General features: G+C 43.8%; 1 protein-coding gene across 1 annotated transcript in view; it reads right to left on the bottom strand.

Moving 5' to 3' along the window:
* Window positions 1-357: 357 nt before the first annotated feature.
* qsox2 (quiescin Q6 sulfhydryl oxidase 2) overlaps window positions 358-18,236 on the bottom strand; it is a 30,086-nt gene continuing 12,207 nt past the window's right edge. The window contains exons 6-11 of the mRNA XM_055161513.1: window positions 17,923-18,068; window positions 16,137-16,286; window positions 13,922-14,051; window positions 13,258-13,380; window positions 11,436-11,778; window positions 358-9,533 (exon numbers count right to left, since the gene is read on the bottom strand). Coding sequence (XP_055017488.1) covers window positions 8,896-9,533; window positions 11,436-11,778; window positions 13,258-13,380; window positions 13,922-14,051; window positions 16,137-16,286; window positions 17,923-18,068 — 1,530 coding nt within the window. The 3' untranslated portion in view covers window positions 358-8,895. The remainder of the gene's footprint in view (window positions 9,534-11,435; window positions 11,779-13,257; window positions 13,381-13,921; window positions 14,052-16,136; window positions 16,287-17,922; window positions 18,069-18,236) is intronic.

Raw genomic sequence — 18,236 nt, forward strand, 5'->3', positions numbered from 1 at the left:
GGGACCAGACCAGGGCCGAGTCTGCGACCAGACCGGGACCAAGACCAAGACCAAGACCAGGACCAGACCACAACCAGACCAGGGACCAGACCGGGACCAGACCAGGACCAGGACCGAGACAGTGACCAGACCGAGACTGAAAATGGCTCAATGACCCCAATTTGTCCCATAAAAATCATTAATATCTCCAAAACTAAAACAGCACAAACGAAGCTCAAACGACAGACAGTTTTTGTGCAGGTTTGTGTTTGTTGGGGCGACTTCACACAGGTCACTGTAATGACACATGCACCAGGACAGAGCAGAAGATTAGGACGTCCCAGGACTCCTCTTCACTTTTGATATTGTTTTGTCTCATGACTCTGAATAAACATGTGGCACATTTACAACAAACACGGCAGATTTTTGCCTGTAACGTCTGTTTAAACCAGGGGTGTCAAACTCATGTTGTTCCGGGGGCCGTATCCAACCGACTTTGATCCCAAAGTGTCCGGATCAGAAAACTCATGTCATATAAACCCCAAAAATAACAATAAGTTCAAATATTTGTGCAGAGAAACACAAATCTATTACAGAAATCTTTTTTAATTGATGAACTCTTTCTTTTACAAAATATTATAATATTATGAACAACCAGAAACTTTAAGAAAAATACAATTTCAACACAAAGTTTTAACATGAACTTGTTTGTGAAGGCTGTACCAAGTGGTGAAGTTTCTTGAGTGCATCACATGTGCATATTAAACATTGAATTTATATATTTGTTTGACTATTACACATTGAGTTGTTTAACCACTGAAATCTTATGTATGTTTAAAGGCACCACTGTGTGAAACATGCATGTTTTTGAGGTAATCCTTTGCAGATAAAGGTTGTGTCTTTTTAAGGAATTTCATTGCAGAGCAGCAGCTGTGGAGATGGTTCGGCCTGGAGTGAAACTAAACAATATGGTGATTTACATTGGGCTGCTGTCAACTCCCTAAACCTAAAGGAATGCAGAGATACTCCAGGGAAGATTCAAGGCGTTACCTGTTCAACATATTATTTGCATATTCATATGAATGTCTATAAAACCTGAGTTAAGTTAGTTCAGAGGCAGTCAGATTGCCTGATCTTAAGACCTCTGTAACCATAGGCAGTTAGGGACAAGAATCTGACTCAGAGCTCTGTATTAGAACTGTATTGTTTAGGGAATAAATTCTTTTTGATTTTAATTGATCGATTCCAGTGGTTATTTTTAAGAGAACACGCTGAATGGTTTTTTGAGGATACCTAACATTTGTAAACAGGAATAAGTCATTTTTTGTTGTAAAATCCTGCACTCGGCTCCACTTTTCTCATGTTGGACATTTTTCTGATGAGGGTGTCACGGTCAACAGTCAAAACGATCGTCCTTTAAGAGCGTTTGGAAAGACACAAGTCTTCATTTGTGCTGCTCTGGTGGGAGGGGCCACGTACAGAGACGCTGGAGACGCTGCTGTGATAAACACCACAGAAAATTAACAAGATTTTAATAGAAAATATCATTAAAATATTTTAGTAGAAAATCAGCCGAGGGCCAGAATAAAGGTCTCGGAGGGCCAGATCTGGCCCCTGGGCCATATGTTTGACACCCCTGGTTTAGGACTTTCTATCCTGAGCTCTCGAGTTTGTGAAGTTTGACCTTTGAGTCGTGGCACATGTGTCTTGATAAACGGCTCCACCACAGTGAACTTTGTCACAGTTACAGACGACTCCAAAGTTTAAAACATGTTTTTTTTATTCCAAATCAACAGTGTCTCTCTTGTGAGCGACGACATGAGAAGGAAAAGAAGCGGACGGTTTCACAGCAGAACAGAGTCCAGTGAATTGACCAATCAGAACGCACCTCAGCGCCGTCGCCGGGCGGAACATTTGGCACAGTCACATGATCCACTCCACAATAAATACTCTTTATTATTAAAAACACACAAAACGGCCGCCACGGAACTATTTACAGGTGCCCCGCCCAGTTTTCCCTGAGATCACCCAGAGTCCAGGATCAGACGGGTCCGGTCAGTCCCTCCGGGGAAATGTCCGTCCAGTTTCGATAAAAAAACGACGAGAAATGTTTTAGCATCGACACTGGCACGAGTTTAAAACAAAAGAATCAAAACAAACACACAGCTTATAGTTGTGGTGCCCGTCCTCACAGACCAGACTGGAGCTCCAGATTAGTCCTCTGATCCGTGATTCTTTCAGTATTCCGTCCAACAGTGAACCCTGAACCCACGTGTTTGTGCTTCGAGCTGGACCAGAACCAGAACCAGAACTGGACCTGGATCTGGGGAAATGTGTAAACAGACAAATATTCAGGCTTTTAAAACACTTTGAGACACCTTGAGTATTGGCGTTTTGTGAATTAATTGTTCTGAATTAAAATATTCTCCTTCGCATTTACGTGGAAATAATAATTCTGAATTGAGGTTTACTCATTAAAAGCTCGTTAAATTGTCTTTATTTAACGTGTCTCGGCGTCTGGCGGTCGGGAAGGTTCTGATTGGACAGACACACCTACGGATTTACATCTTTGGGAAGAAAACACACACTTCAGCTGCTACCGGCTTTTCCGTCATCTCGGTTTGTCGTTACTGCACGGACGCAAACACGATCCAAACTTTTTCCGTGGTCGTTCCGATGATAATGATAATTGTCTCATCGCGCTTTACGTCTGTCGGCTGAGGAGGAGAAGGGAGGAAGAAGACAAAGTGAGTGTGAGGCTGCTCTACCTCAGCCCACTCCCACATCCCGCTGACAAATCCAAAGAGACGTGGATCAAAGTCCGAAGACGGGACTGGTGGTGCCGGATCGAAGGGCGACACAATGAGCATGAACTGAACGACCGGGATTATTTTTTACGAAGAATAAACGAGAAACATGATCCAGGAAGAAATTAACTTGGCTTTAAAATCAGAATAAACCAAACACTTACTTCAGAAATAAGTTTAATTCCGAATACCGTATTTTTTGGACTATAAGTTGCACTTTTTTTCATGGTTTGGGTTAAAATTTTCAGATTGACAGCAGCGAGAGGCTCTAGGCTCGTGTGTTAATATTAGTATAGTACGACTTTTACTCCTCTGTCTGTACCACTGTCACTGCTCTACTGCGCACGTCTCCTGTAGAAATAGTCGCTGTCCTGCTGCAAGTCGTGAAATCTGCAGCTGAAAACGGAAATCGAGCAGCAGAAAGAAAGTTTGGAGTGAGAGAGAAACTTGTGACACCGGGAGGATGAACCATGAAACTTTCCTGAAGTCACTGGATGGATGGACAAAGTCTGGACTTCAGTGACACTGAAATCATCCTGTCAAGATTCAGAAAGACCCGAATAATTCTGTAAATATAACCAGGTCTAGCCCCCGTCTAAACCAAGGTCTAAACCAGGTCTAACCAGGACTAAACCAGGTCTGAACTGGAAGCTGTCCTAAACCAAGTCTAGGTCTAACTGAGGTCTAAAGCAGGTCTAACCATAATCAGAATCAGGACCTGGATTAAACCAAGTCAAAGGCAGATCTAAACTAGGTCTAACCAAGATCTAATCCAGGTTTAAACAAGGTCTAACCCGAGATCTAACCCAAGGTCTAACCAAGGTCTAACCCAGGTCTAAACCAGGTCTAAACCAGGTCTAAACTTGAAGCTGTCCTAAACCAAGTCTAGGTCTACCTGAGGTCTAAACCAGGTCTAATCCAAGGTCTAACCTGACGTCTAATCCAGGTCTAACTGAGGTCTAAACCCGAGGTCCTTCAGTGACATCGAAACCATCCTGTCGGGATTCAGAAAGACCAGAATAATTCTCACTGGAACTGATGCTGAATCTGACGACAGCGGCACAGAAGAGGAAGCGGCGCTCTGTTTACATCCATGTGTCATTCATTCATTTATTTTTCAAAATAAAACAAAAAATAAGAAAACGAAAAAACAGCTATTTTCTTCATTATTTGTCTCCAAAACTAAAATGAAAAAACAGATAATGATTCATTTTTTCAGTTTTCGATTTTGTGTTTAAATGAAAAATGGAAAAAAAAAGGATAACGGACTGAACCAGGACTCAAACAGGGCTAAACCGTTTTCAGTCCTGGTCTGGTCCCGGTCTGGTTCAATCCGTTATCTGTTTTTTCCATTTTTCATTTAAACACAAAATCTAAAACTGAAAAAACGAATAATTTTCAGGTTTTTTTTTGTTTTGGAGACAAATAATGAAGAAAATAGCTGTTGTTTTTTTTTTTTTTTTCATTTTCTTATTTTTGGTTTTATTTTGAAAAACAAATGAACGAATGACACATGGATTCGTTTACCTCCGGAGGTCGAGGTTGAGTTGTTCAGAAGTGACACCGAGGATGAAGATTTGAATGGATTTAGTGATTTGGAGTGAGATGGAGAGTTTGGTTAAACTTGTTCTGTTTTTTATGTTATAGTTTATCTGAAGAACTGTGAAATATGTGACGTTAACAGTCTGTTCTTCTCTCTTCTGTTGTTAGAACTACAACTTGACTTTACACAGGAAATGTCGGCTCCTGTTCTCTCATTTTACAAAATAAATTTCCCCCAAAAAGTGTGACTTATATATGTTTTTTTCTTCTTCATTGTGCATTTTTTGGCTGGTGCGACTTCTACTCTGGAGCGACTTATAGTTCAGAAAATACGGTAATCATTTTCATTAGGATTTAAGTGTTTTCATGATCTTTCGAAAGTGGAATTCATTTTTATTCAGAATTAAAGCTCTCGTGGAAACTGCCGAGGTTTGAAATCCTTCGCTGTTGCTCAAGTTGCTTCTGACAATGTGGTTTCTGTGACGTGAGAGTGCGCAGAGAACCGAAATACAACGAAGCGTAACACCAAAAAAGGTGTAAAAGAGTTTTAAAAGCCTGGAGTTTTCACGTGAAATGTTGCGGACTTCCACTTTAAAAGGCCCTGTACCCGATTTTCCCCGTATATCTGAGCAAAACGTCTCTCCCCAAGCACAGAAACGCGGTCTGAGCAGCTCCTGACGTCAAAATAAACCTGCTGTGTTCTGTTTTTTTGTATAAATATCAAGAAGAGGGTGGTTAGCATGCTAGTTGTGAATGGTGGGGATGTAACGACAACCAAACAAAACTGTAACCGCGCTACGTTTTCCTTTTAGACTTTTGGTTCTGTCGAAAAACAAATAATTGAGATTTTAAACGCGCTTAAAACTGGTATTTCTTCTTGTGGTCTGCGCTGAAACGGAGCAAAGGATCATGGTCTATGTCAGGGGTGGGCAAACTTTTTGGCTCGGGGGCCACACACGGTTCTAAAATTTGAGGGAAGGGTCGGACCAGGAGCAGATGGACGGAGTGGAGAGAAAAAAATAACATGAGATATGTAGAAAACCTGAGCTTGAATTTCAATTGAAAGTCTCTACAAAACATCACAACAAAATATCTGTATAAAACACTGAAAATTAAATTAATAAAATAGATTTTGATCTGGTGCATTGTTCATGATGTGTGTGTTTACATCAGTGCTTCTCAAATAGTGGGGCGGGCCCCCCTGGGGGGGCGCGAGGCTCCGTCAAGGGGGGCGCGTTTGACCTCGGGGAACATGCTTTTTTATTTTTTTATTGTCCTAGAATAAAGTGCAATTGCACTTCCACTACATTAGGTGGCAGTGGCGCTCTCATTGGCAGAGTGTGCGCAGGGAGCATTCGCTCGGTGGTGTAGGAGTTTTGTTTGCACTGAGCATGTGCGCTTTGCACACAGCACAGAGTATGAAGTGTAGACACGAAGTGTAGCAGACCCTCAAGTGACACCATGAAAAATATTTAACAGGGATGAGAAGACAGACGGAGAGAGACGGAGATAAAGAGACAAACGAAAATCTCCCGAAAGCTAAGACGAGGAAATATGACGAAGCGTATGTAGCGCTTGGCTTCACTGTGACTACGGCGGGAGACGAGGAAAGACCGGTGTGTTACTGTGTCTAAAAATGTTGGCAGCCGATAGCATGAAGCCCAATAAATTAAGGCGTCACTTAAATACATTACACCCCAATCACTCTGATAAGCCGCTTGAGATTTTTCAGCGAAAACGTGCCGAATATTGCCGACAATCATCCCGCTTTGTGACTGCTACTTCAGTACTTTTATTCTCTTATACGTTAATAAGGATACAGTGTTATGCAGAGGTGTACTTATAACAGTTTTATAGACAAATGATACTATCTATAGTCACGCGGGGGGGGGCGCGAGATGTTTTATTCTTCCTAGGGGGGGCATGACAGAAAATAATTGAGAAGCACTGGTTTACATGAACATCAGTGTCCGGTTACGATCGGGTTTTTTGAGTCATGGTGCATGTAAACGCTCTAATCCGGTTACAAGAATGTAAAGTTGAGTGCGAATGTGTCCAAAAAACAAACACTTCTAAAATACATTCCAGGCGCCATCTAGTTGTGGCTGTCACCATATTTTCTTTAGCCAATCTCCCTAAACTTGAATTTCCACTGAACAAAACGCACGATTGCAACACGCTCCGGTACAAGCCCAGACCCAACTAAATCTTTCCTCTACAACACTTTCTGCTCTGTTGGATGTTATGACCCTCTGTGCGTGAAGACGTCATAACACGTCGTCCAAGAGTCTTTTAACTTCACTTTCTCCCTGTTCAGAACAGAAACAGAGCAGTGTTACGTCTTGAACACTTCTGCCTCACTCATGGTCCCAATACACTGACCGAGAATGACTCCTGTCATTAGCTCGTCCGAAACAACACTTTCCCATAAAGCATTGCAGCCAACATAATAAGATGAACCCAAGCCCACAGGTTCCAAAATGGCCGCCCATTCAAGTCAATGGGCTGAGTTCAATGGCGCATGATGGCGCCTTTAGCCCGGCGAGGTACCTCCGGTGGGCCGACCGAGCATGTGCAGTAGCGTCTTTTCTCCCGCGGGCACATGCCAATGCACGCAAACGCACGCACGGAGCTCGGCCTCGTGTATCACGTGATCGTTTTGACCAATCAGAGTGAGAGGAGCCAGAGCGGAGCCGAAGCGCATGATTATGAAGCGTTTTTTAAGACGACTGAAGGATTTTGAGCTGAGAAAAAGTGTATAATCTAAAAACAGGTAAAAATCGCCACAAAATCCGACATTTTTGAAAGTTGAAGGTCAGCCGAACACGAGCAGTTTGTGATCACATTGCCTCTATGAGAAAACTCTTCTCTCAGGCCAGGGGGACTTTTTCTGCTGTAAAACCAGTGAGTGTCACTACGTCAACTCAAGGCAGCGACAACAACACTGTGTCCAGTTATTTTAATACATCCATGGCTGCACCTCAATGTATATGTAGTGCGCCATCTACTGGGAAACGCCGGAAATGCAGAAAAATAAAACATTAACAAGGTTTATTACTATAATTAATTCAAGTTTGGCAGGCCGGATTAAAAGCTTTAAAGGGCCGCATATGGCCCCCGGGCCGTAGTTTGCCCACCCCTGGTCTATGTAGTTCCCTCTGTCTTTCGTAGCCATACTGCTGCTCTATAACTTAATTTGAGCCGAGAGACTTGTGATTCGATATACTGAAGATCCACGGTACTTTTTGTGAGACTTTTGACGTTGAGAATCACGATATTTCGGTTGTTGTTACATCCCTCGTGAATGTTGTCTGAAAGTCGGAGAAAAGCACTTATAAACTCATCGTGGTGAGTAATTAGGACACAAATTAGTTTTGAATGTTAAGTGAGGAAGAACTTTGGACCCCTGCAAACTCTTTAAAATGAACCACTTGTGTTTTTATGCTTTAAAAATAAAAAAATAAAAAAACGAAGAAAAAAATCAGGTACGGCGTCTTTAAATCCAAACTCATCCCAGAACCTAAAGTCGGGCTCAGGCGGCAGTGGCGAGATCTAAAAGTGCATTGTGTAACTTTTCTGGTGCGGGGTTTGTCACCGTTTCTATGGAGATGTCATTTCTCCGCCTGGAATGTTCCACAGTGTGACTTTAAACAGCTCGACTTTACATTTATTCAATTACAGGTGGATTTACAGCTCAAAAATACCTCAAAAATCAGGCGTTCTGACTGTTGAGCGGGGTCGCCTCTCCACGGACCTGACCTGGAACTCGGTCTGGTTTGGTTTCCGTGACGACAGAAAGGTTTAATGTCATCAGAGGGGGACCAAGTCATTGTTTTGCAAGTCTCTGACCTCAAGTCCGAGTCAAATCCCGAGTTAAAGAAAGACGAGTCCAAGTCGAGTCTCGCGTCGCTGGTCCGTAAGTCCAAGTCAAGTCCGAGTCGAGTCCGAGTCGAGTCCAAGTCAAGTCCAAGTAAAATCCAAGTCAAGTCCAAGTCAATCTAAGTCAAATCCAAGTCAAGTCCAAATCAAGTCCAAGTCATGTCCAAGTCGAGTCCAAATGAAGTCCAAATCAAGTTCAAGTCAAGTCCAAGTCAAGTCCAAATCGAGTCCAAATCAAGTCCAAGTCAAATCCAAGTCAAATCCAAGTCAAGTCCAAGTCGAGTCCAAGTCGAGTCCAAAGCACCAAACAGAAGTGGGAGGGAAATGTTCCAGTTTGTTGCTTTAAAATTTAGTACCACTTTTATCAACTTTAAAGAGAAAAGTATTTTCTAAAAACATATTTTTTTTAGGAGAAGCATCAAGTCGTCTCAAGTCACAGGCCTCAAGTCCGAGCCAAGTCCGAGCCAAGTCCCAAGTCTTAGTCCATTTTATCAAGTCAAGTCTCAAGTCCTAAAAATAGCGACTCAAGTCTGACTCGAGTCCAAGTCGAGTCACACTGTGAAACATTCCAGACAAATCAAAAAACATTTCTACGAAGAAAAGCGTTTGACGGCGGCTCCGGCAGAAAAGTTACGCAGTGCATCTTTACATTTCCAGTTAGTCTTTGTGTTTTTGAGTCTACCGCGATTCACACGGCGAACTTCGGGGGGCGCAACCTCCACCGCCGCGAGCGCACCCGGAAGAAGAAGAAAAGCAGCATGAGGAAGACGCAGGAGCCGACGTAGAGGAGCAGGCACAGGCTCATGTCCACGCTGGTGAAGCCCAGGGCGAGGGTTCGATTCCCCTCTTCCCTGCCCGGCACCGCCCGCTCCTCCGCAGCTCCGCCTCGGTCCTCCTTCTCCTCCTTCTCCTCCTTCTCCTCCACTCTTTCCGCCGCTTTGTGATGACCGTCCACTTTCTCGGCCTCGTCAGCGTCCTTTTTCGCGCCGTCGTTCTCTCCTCCTGCCTCCTTGTCTCCTCTCTCCTCGTCTCCTTTCTCCTCCTCTTCTCCTTTCTGCTTCTTCTCGTCTCCTTTCTTCTTCTCCTCCTCCTCTTCTTTTTTCTTTTCGGTCTCCACGGTGGCGACGGCGGCGGGCTCCACGGCGGCGGCGGGCTCCACGGCGTACTTCCTGGACAGGTTGTTCTCGCCGTAGTGGTGGAGCAGGAAGCGCTGGACCTCCTGGAGGTTGAAGGCGTGCAGGCCGCGGTTCTCCTCGTGGCAGGAGGCGCACAGGGACGGAGGAGGCCACGCCCCTTTGGGAAACATGGGGTCGTCGCTCAGGGATCCTGCGGAAAGAGAGAAAACGAGGGACGGATCAGAGCGAGTCTGGAACGAGGAAGGAGCGAGTTTACACGAGAAAGTGATTAAAAACGAACAAACAAAATACGGAGGAGTTTGGGTTTAAAGTGCTCATATTTGGTCCGTGTGTCAATCGTTCATTTGTTTTTCAAAATAAAATCTAAAATAAGAAAACGAAAAAAATACTATTTTCTTCATTATTTGTTTCCAAAACCAAAATGAAAAAAACAGATTCGTTTTTTCAGTTTTCGATTTTGTGTTTAAATGAAAAATGGAAAAACGGATAACGGACTAAACCAGGACTAAACCAGGACTAAACCAGGACTAAACCAGGACTAAACCAGGTCCGACCAGACCGGAACGAGACCAGGACCAGACAAAGACTGAGACCAGGACTTAGACCAGGACCAGACCAAGACCAGACCAGAACTGAGACCAGGACTGAGACCGGGACTAGACCGGGACTAGACCGGGACTGAGACCGGGAAAAGTCCGAGACTGAGACCAGGACTGAGACCGGGACTGAGACCGGAACTAGACCGGGACTAGACCGGGACTGAGACCGGAACTAGACCGGGACTGAGACCGGAACTAGACCGGGACTGAGACCGGGAAAAGTCCGGGACTGAGACCGGGAAAAGTCCGGGACTGAGACCGGGAAAAGTCCGGGACTGAGACCGGGACCAGACCGGGACTGAAACCGGGACCAGACCGGGACTGAAACCAGGACCAGGACTGAGACCGGGACTAGACCGGGACTGAAAACCAGACCAGACCAAGACCAGACCAAGACCAGACCAGACCAGAACTGAGACCAGGACCAGACCGAGACCGAGACCAAGACCGAGACCAAGACCAGACCGGGACTGAAAATGGTTTAGTTTCAGATTTCGACCTTTATTTCCAATATTTAATTAAAAGTTTATTTCAAATAAACCAATTATAAATCTTGGTGCCTGTTTTAATCCTCATATTTTATTTTCTCTTCTGCTCAGAGTCGTCTGTGAATTTAGAGTCGACCCTGGATCTAGAATAAAACTTTTATTACAGTTGTTCTTCTTGTTATTTTTATTCTAGTTCTGTGGTGTCAACTGAACAAAAGAGAGTTTCTCGCTGCTTCTGTTTCTCGTCGTGGATCAACAACGACTTGAAAAGACGTGAAAATAAACGCAAAGCTATAAAAGACGAAATATGTTTGTCCACGAAACTGCAACGATTTTTTTTTCCAGGTGAGTCCTTCAGCAGCAGAACTTCATAATAAATAAATCAGAGAGAATCAAATATCCAAATTAAAACAGGCACTGAGACTGTTTTTTGACTGATTTATTTGAAATAAACTTTAAATTAAAAAGAGATAAAACTAGAGGTTGGAAAAATGAAATAATAAACTGTTTTCTCATTTTATTGTTTTTCGTTCTTAATTGAAATTCAAAAGAACAGACAGTACACGGACCACTGTTCTTCCCTGTAGTTAAAAGTAAAATAAATGATCATGATAAACGTGTCGTTACCAGTGAATCTGTAGTTAAAAGTAAAATAAATAATCATGATAAACGTGTCGTTACCGGTGAGTCTGTAGTTAAAAGTAAAATAAATGATCATGATAAACGTGTCGTTACCGGTGAGTCTGTAGTTAAAAGTAAAATAAATGATCATGATAAACGTGTCGTTACCGGCGAGTCTGTAGTTAAAAGTAAAATAAATGATCATGATAAACGTGTCGTTACCGGCGAGTCTGTAGTTAAAGGTAAAATAAATGATCATGATAAACGTGTCGTTACCGGCGAGTCTGTAGTTAAAAGTAAAATAAATGATCATGATAAACGTGTCGTTACCAGCGAGTCTGTAGTTAAAAGTAAAATAAATAATCATGATAAACGTGTCGTTACCGGCGAGTCTGTAGTTGACGTCGTTGTGCTGCTTCCAGAGCCACATCACTTCTTCTTCTGGGCTCTTGACCTTCGCGGCGCCGTTGGACGACGCGGCCTTCTCAAAGTTTTTGCCGCACTCCTCGCAGCCGAAGAAAGTCCTGATGTAGCGGCGCATCACGGCGAGCACGGGCGCCGGCTCCGCCTCCAGCGCCGTGTGCCGCAGGGCGGAGGGCGCCGCCTGTCTGCGCGACGCCAACACGTGGAACAGCGTCCAGAGGGCGCACGGGTAACCACGGAAACCAGGAGCAGAACCCTGACAGCCGACCCAGCGCAACTCCGAGCTCAAGAACACGCCGGAAATCTGAAGGGGGAAACGAGAGGTGTCAGGAGCAGACAGACAGGAGCAGAGCAGAGAGCAGAGCAGACAGGAGAGAGAGAGACAGAGCAGACAGGAGCAGACAGGAGCAGACAGGAGCAGACAGGAGCAGACAGGAGGAGCAGACAGGGCAGACAGGAGAGCAGACAGGAGCAGACAGAGCAGCAGGAGCAGACAGAGCAGACAGCAGCAGACAGGAGCAGACAGGAGCAGACAGAGCAGAGCAGACAGAGCAGAGCAGCAGAGACAGGAGCAGACAGGAGCAGGCAGGAGCAGGACAGGAGCAGACAGGCAGCAGACAGGAGCAGCAGACAGCAGCAGACAGGAGCAGACAGGAGCAGACAGGAGAAGACAGGAGCAGACAGGAGCAGACAGGAGAAGACAGGAGCAGACAGGAGCAGACAGGAGAAGACAGGAGAAGACAGGAGAAGACAGGAGCAAAAACAGGAGCTGACAGGAGAAGACAGGAGCAGACAGGAGCAGGCAGGAGCAGACAGGAGCAGGGCCAGAGGTGTCAGGAGAAGACAGGAGCTGACAGGAGCAAAAACAGGAGCAGGCAGGAGCAGACAGGAGCAGACAGGAGCAGACAGGAGCAGACAGGAGCAGACAGGAGCAGGCAGGAGCAGACAGGAGAAGACAGGAGCAGACAGGAGAAGACAGGAGCAGACAGGAGAAGACAGGAGAAGACAGGAGCAGACAGGAGAAGACAGGAGCAGACAGGAGAAGACAGGAGCAGACAGGAGAAGACAGGAGCAGACAGGAGAAGACAGGAGCAGGCAGGAGCAGGCAGGAGCAGACAGGAGCAGACAGGAGAAGACAGGAGCAGGCAGGAGCAGACAGGAGAAGACAGGAGCAGGCAGGAGCAGACAGGAGAAGACAGGAGCAGACAGGAGAAAACAGGAGCAGACAGGAGCAAAAACAGGATCTGACAGGAGCAGACAGGCGCAGACAGGCGCAGACAGGAGCAGGCAGGAGCAGACAGGAGAAGACAGGAGCAGACAGGAGCAGACAGGAGCAAAAACAGGATCTGACAGGAGCAGACAGGATCTGACAGGATCAGACAGGAGCAGACAGGCGCAGGCAGGAGAAGACAGGAGCAGGCAGGAGCAGACAGGAGCAGACAGGATCTGACAGGATCAGACAGGCGCAGACAGGAGCAGACAGGAGCAGACAGGAGCAGGCAGGAGCAGACAGGAGCAGACAGGAGCAGACAGGAGCAGACAGGAGAAGACAGGAGCAGACAGGAGCAGACAGGAGCAGACAGGAGCAGACAGGAGCAGACAGGAGCAGACAGGAGCAGACAGGAGCAGACAGGAGCTGACAGGAGCTGACAGGAGCAGACAGGAGCAGACAGGAGCAGACAGGAGCTGACAGGAGCAGACAGGAGCAGACAGGAGCTGACAGGAGCAGACAGGAGCAGACAGGAGCAGACAGGAGCAGACAGGAGCAGGCCTTGTGTTTCACCTTCATCTTGTTGTCCACCAGGTCCAGAACGGCCTGATACGGGATCTTCTGCAGAGGGAGACTCAGCAGCCAATCAGAGAGCGTCTCCATGAGCTTCACCACGGCGCCCCCTCCTGGATAAAGCTGAAAACACAAAACACAAAACAAAACTACAACGTAACATCCGTGTTTTTTGTTCGTTGTTATTTGAAATTATCTTTAAATTAAATCTTGGAAATAGAGATTGAAATGTGTTTTTTTTTACACTAAGTCACCGATGGTCAAGTCTGAGTCGAGTCCCAAGTCTTAGTCCATTTTATCAAGTCAAGTCTCAAGTCCTAAAAATAGTGACTCAAGTCTGACTCGAGTCCAAGTCCCCACCTCTGAATGAAAGTAAACGCGGCGCTGTTTCTCTGGTTGTTTTTTTTTTTTACACTAAAATGGAATAATTAAATAAACTGTTTTCCCATTTTATTGTTTTTCGTTCTTAATTGACTTTCAAAAGAACAAACTGTACACGGACTAAGAAAAGACTCGATACTGATCCGATACCACAGTGATAATAAAAAATACATTTCAACACCAGTTTTCGTACCGATTACTGTCCGATTTGCGACACTTCTGAGCGTCTTACCTCGGCGAGTACAAAAGTATCGTTAGGCGTTTGGCGTGTGACGTTCGTTACCTTGGCGAGCAGAGTGACCAGGTCTTTGAAGGTCTGTAGCTCCTCCCCCTCCAGAGAGCTGCGAGACGCCAGCTCCACCCTGAACAGGTAATGAAGCGCCGACTCCAGATCGGCCGCGTACACCCGAGACCTGAGGACCACAACCGGGTCAGAACCGGGACCCAAACTGGACCGAGGCTTAAACCGAGACTGAACCGGGGTTAAAGGCCACGTGACAGGATCAACTACGACGGAGTTAAAGCTGCGCTGTAGCCAGTGCTGGGGAGTAACAGATTACATGTACTGGAGTTATGTAATCAGAGTACAAATGATGAGTAACTGTATTCAGTTACAGTTACTGTTTCAGTGAGTGGTAATTGGATTACAGTTACTTTGTTGAAATAAATGGATTACACAGAGGGATTTTCCTGTTTTCACATTTTTGGGCTAAACAAGGACTAAACCAGGACTAAACCAGGTCTAAACCAGGTCTAAACCAGGTCTAAACCAGGTGTAAACCAGGTCTACACCAAGACTAAACCAGGACTAAACCAGGACTGAACCAGGACTGAAATAGGACTGAAATAGGACTACACCAGGTCTACACCAGGACTAAACCAGGACTAAACCAGGACTAAACCAGGACTGAACCAGGACTACACCAGGTCTACACCAAGACTAAACCAGGACTGAACCAGGACTACACCAGGTCTACACCAGGTCTACACCAGGTCTACACCAAGACTAAACCAGGACTAAACCAGGACTGAACCAGGACTACACCAGGACTACACCAGGACTAAACCAGGACTAAACCAGGACTGAACCAGGACTGAACCAGGACTGAACCAGGACTACACCAGGTCTACACCAGGTCTACACCAAGACTAAACCAGGACTAAACCAGGACTAAACCAGGACTGAACCAGGACTAAATCAGGTCTAATCCAGGACTAATCCAGGACTAAAACAGGATTTAACAGGACTAAATCCTGCTGTGTGGACGTTTTTCTTCGTCTTCTATCAATAATATTTTAATTTCGTCTTTGCTTCTCTACAGCAAATCAAATAATCCAAAGTAATCAGATTACATTACTCACTTTAAATAATTTAATGGATTATGTTACAAACTACATTTTGGGATATGTAATCTGTAATCTGTAGGGGATTACATTTTAAAAGTAACTTTCCCAACACTGGCCGTAGGGGTGTAACGATATTCAAGTCTCACGGTATGATATTTATTGCGATATCGTGGGAAAGCTCACGATATTACGATATTAAACATAACAAGACTGACATTATAAACACTCTGACCATCATTTAGTACAACTTTTAACTAAATTCAAGTAACAAATAAACAATTGTAATAAAAATCTGGGTCGCTCTGGCTGTAGACGGCAGGAATACTCTTTGATGACCGTATTTTTTGGACAATAAGGTGCACTTAAAATACATACATTTTCTCAAAAATTAACAGTGTGCCTTATCAGATATCGTGGCAATTTTACTATGACGATATTGTGATATCGCCAGTATCGTTACACCCCAATCTGTGTATGATTTGTTTTTCAATATAAAACCAAAAATAAGAAAACCAAAAAATATATATATATATTTTCTTCATTACTTGTCTAAAGAACCAAAATGAAAAAACAGATAATGATAATTTTTTTCAGTTTTTGATTTTGTGTTTAAATAAAAAATGGATAAAACGGATAACGGACTGAACCAAGACTGAACCAGGACTGAACCAGGACTGAACCAGGACTGAACCAAGACTATACCGCTTTCAATCCTGGTCTGGTCCCAGTCTCAGTCCCGGTCTGGTCCTGGTCTGAGTCTCGGTCTGGTTCCGGACCTGATTCAGTCCTGGTTCAGTCCGGCATCACAGTTTAAGTCACGGAAACGGGAAATGGTCATTATCTGTTTTTTTTTCCATTTTTCATTTAAACACAAAATCAAAAACTGAAAAAAACGAATCATTATCTGTTTTTTCATTTTGTTTTTGGAGATAAATAATGAAGAAAATTGTTGTTTTTTTCGTTTTATTTTGGTGTTTAGTTTGGTTTTATTTTGAAAAACAATGACTCACAGATTCTTCCCTACTGCACTGTGTAACTTTTCCGGTGGAGGTCAAATGCTTTTCTCATGGAGATGGAGACTAGATTCATTGTCTTAAAAAAAAAAAACAAAAACAAAAACGCGCACTTCAAATCTTTTTTTCTGCACTGACCGGTCAAAGTCCCTCCAGGGCTGGCTGCTCTGTGAAGGAGACAGCGCCCCCTTCTGTGGGTTCAGGACACTGCTGTTGGTGTGGGTTTTCCTCTGGACTCCGGGTAAAGTTCTGAGGAGCGACGTGAAGAAGAAGCGCAGCCTCTTCTCTCTGAAACAGGACAGGAAACTTTTAGTCCAGATGCCCTTCCTCAGACTAAACAGACACTGAAAAATCCAATAATCGACACTATCGGTCAAAAGTTTGGACACACTTTTACTTTTTTATTTATATCCGTGATTATTTACACTGTAGAGTCTCAGTCTCAGTCTGAAATAAAAAATAAACTCAAAGTAACTAACTTTTTTGTAAATAACTACTATACTATATAACTAATATTTTTGACAACTTTAAAACATGAAGAGCAGCTGAACGATAATGTCATTATGAATCAGGCTGTTACTTTGAGCCAGTTTTTTTTCCCCCTGTATTTTTTTATTGTCTATTTTTTCCCAGTTTTTTTCATTTGCTCCTTAAGTTCCACCTAGGAGCCTTTTGTTGTTGAGTTCTTTGTGTTGTGTAGTTCTTTGTGTTGTTTTGTGCAGTTCTTCGTTTTGTGTAGTTTGTTGTGTAGTTTGTTGTGTAGTGTTTTGTGTAGTTTGTTGTGTAGTGTTTTTGTGTGTGTAGTTTTTGTGTAGTTTGTTGTGTAGTGTTTTGTGTAGTGTTTTTGTGTATGTTTGTTGTGTAGTTTGTTGTGTAGTTTTTTGTGTAGTGTTTTGTGTAGTTTGTTGTGTAGTTTGTTGTGTAGTGTTTTGTGTAGTTTTTGTGTAGTGTTTTGTGTAGTGTTTTGTGTAGTTTGTTGTGTAGTGTTTTGTGTAGTTTGTTGTGTAGTGTTTTGTGTAGTTTGTTGTGTAGTGTTTTGTGTAGTTTGTTGTGTAGTGTTTTGTGTAGTTTGTTGTGTAGTTTGTTGTGTAGTGTTTTGTGTAGTGTTTTGTGTAGTTGTTTTGTGTAGTTTGTTGTGTAGTGTTTTGTGTAGTTTGTTGTGTAGTGTTTTGCGTAGTTTGTTGTGTAGTGTTTTGTGTAGTTTGTTGTGTAGTGTTTTGTGTAGTTTTTGTGTAGTTTGTTGTGTAGTGTTTTGTGTAGTGTTTTGTGTAGTGTTTTGTGTAGTGTTTTGTGTAGTGTTTTGTGTAGTTTGTTGTGTAGTGTTTTGTGTAGTTTGTTGTGTAGTGTTTTGCGTAGTTTGTTGTGTAGTGTTTTGTGTAGTTTGTTGTGTAGTGTTTTGTGTAGTTTGTTGTGTAGTGTTTTGTGTAGTTTGTTGTGTAGTGTTTTGTGTAGTTTGTTGTGTAGTGTTTTGTGTAGTTTGTTGTGTAGTGTTTTGTGTAGTTTTGTTGTGTAGTGTTTTGTGTAGTTTGTGTGTGTTTTGTGTAGTGTTTTTGTGTAGTTTTGTGTAGTTTGTTGTGTAGTGTTTTGTGTAGTTTGTTGTGTAGTGTTTTGTGTAGTTTGTGTTGTGTAGTGTTTTGTGTAGTTTTTGTTGTGTAGTTTGTTGTGTAGTGTTTTTGTGTAGTTTGTTGTGTAGTGTTTGTGTAGTGTTTGTGTAGTTTTGTTGTGTAGTGTTTTGTGTAGTTTGTTGTGTAGTGTTTTGTGTAGTGTTTTGTGTAGTTTGTTGTGTAGTGTTTTGTGTAGTTTGTTGTGTAGTGTTTTGTGTAGTTTGTTGTGTAGTGTTTTGTGTAGTTTGTTGTGTAGTGTTTTGTGTAGTTTGTCGTGTAATTTGTCGTGTTGTGTAGTTTGTCGTGTGCTCGGGTCTCACGTGTGCATGGTGCCGTGTGTGCCGTTGGGCTGCAGCAGATACACCGCGGGCAGGTCTGTGATTCCCAGTTTGTCCAGCAGAGGGCGATCTGAGCTCAGGGCCCTGTGCACCTGGACCCCCGAGTACTGCAGGAGGTCCAGGATCACCTGAACAACAACCAGGGACCAAGAACATCAAGTCAGGACGAGTAAAGTGGGTTCAGAGCAGGACTAAAGCAGGACTAACCAAGAACTAGATCAGGTCTAAAGCAAGACTAAACCTAGAGCTAAAGTAGGACTAAATCAGGATTAAACCCCACTAAAACAGGAGCACAT

Source organism: Boleophthalmus pectinirostris, unplaced genomic scaffold (assembly GCF_026225935.1).
Source record: "Boleophthalmus pectinirostris isolate CB_2022bp ecotype Guang Dong unplaced genomic scaffold, ASM2622593v1 HiC_scaffold_4, whole genome shotgun sequence".
NCBI classification, from domain to species: domain Eukaryota; kingdom Metazoa; phylum Chordata; class Actinopteri; order Gobiiformes; family Gobiidae; genus Boleophthalmus; species Boleophthalmus pectinirostris.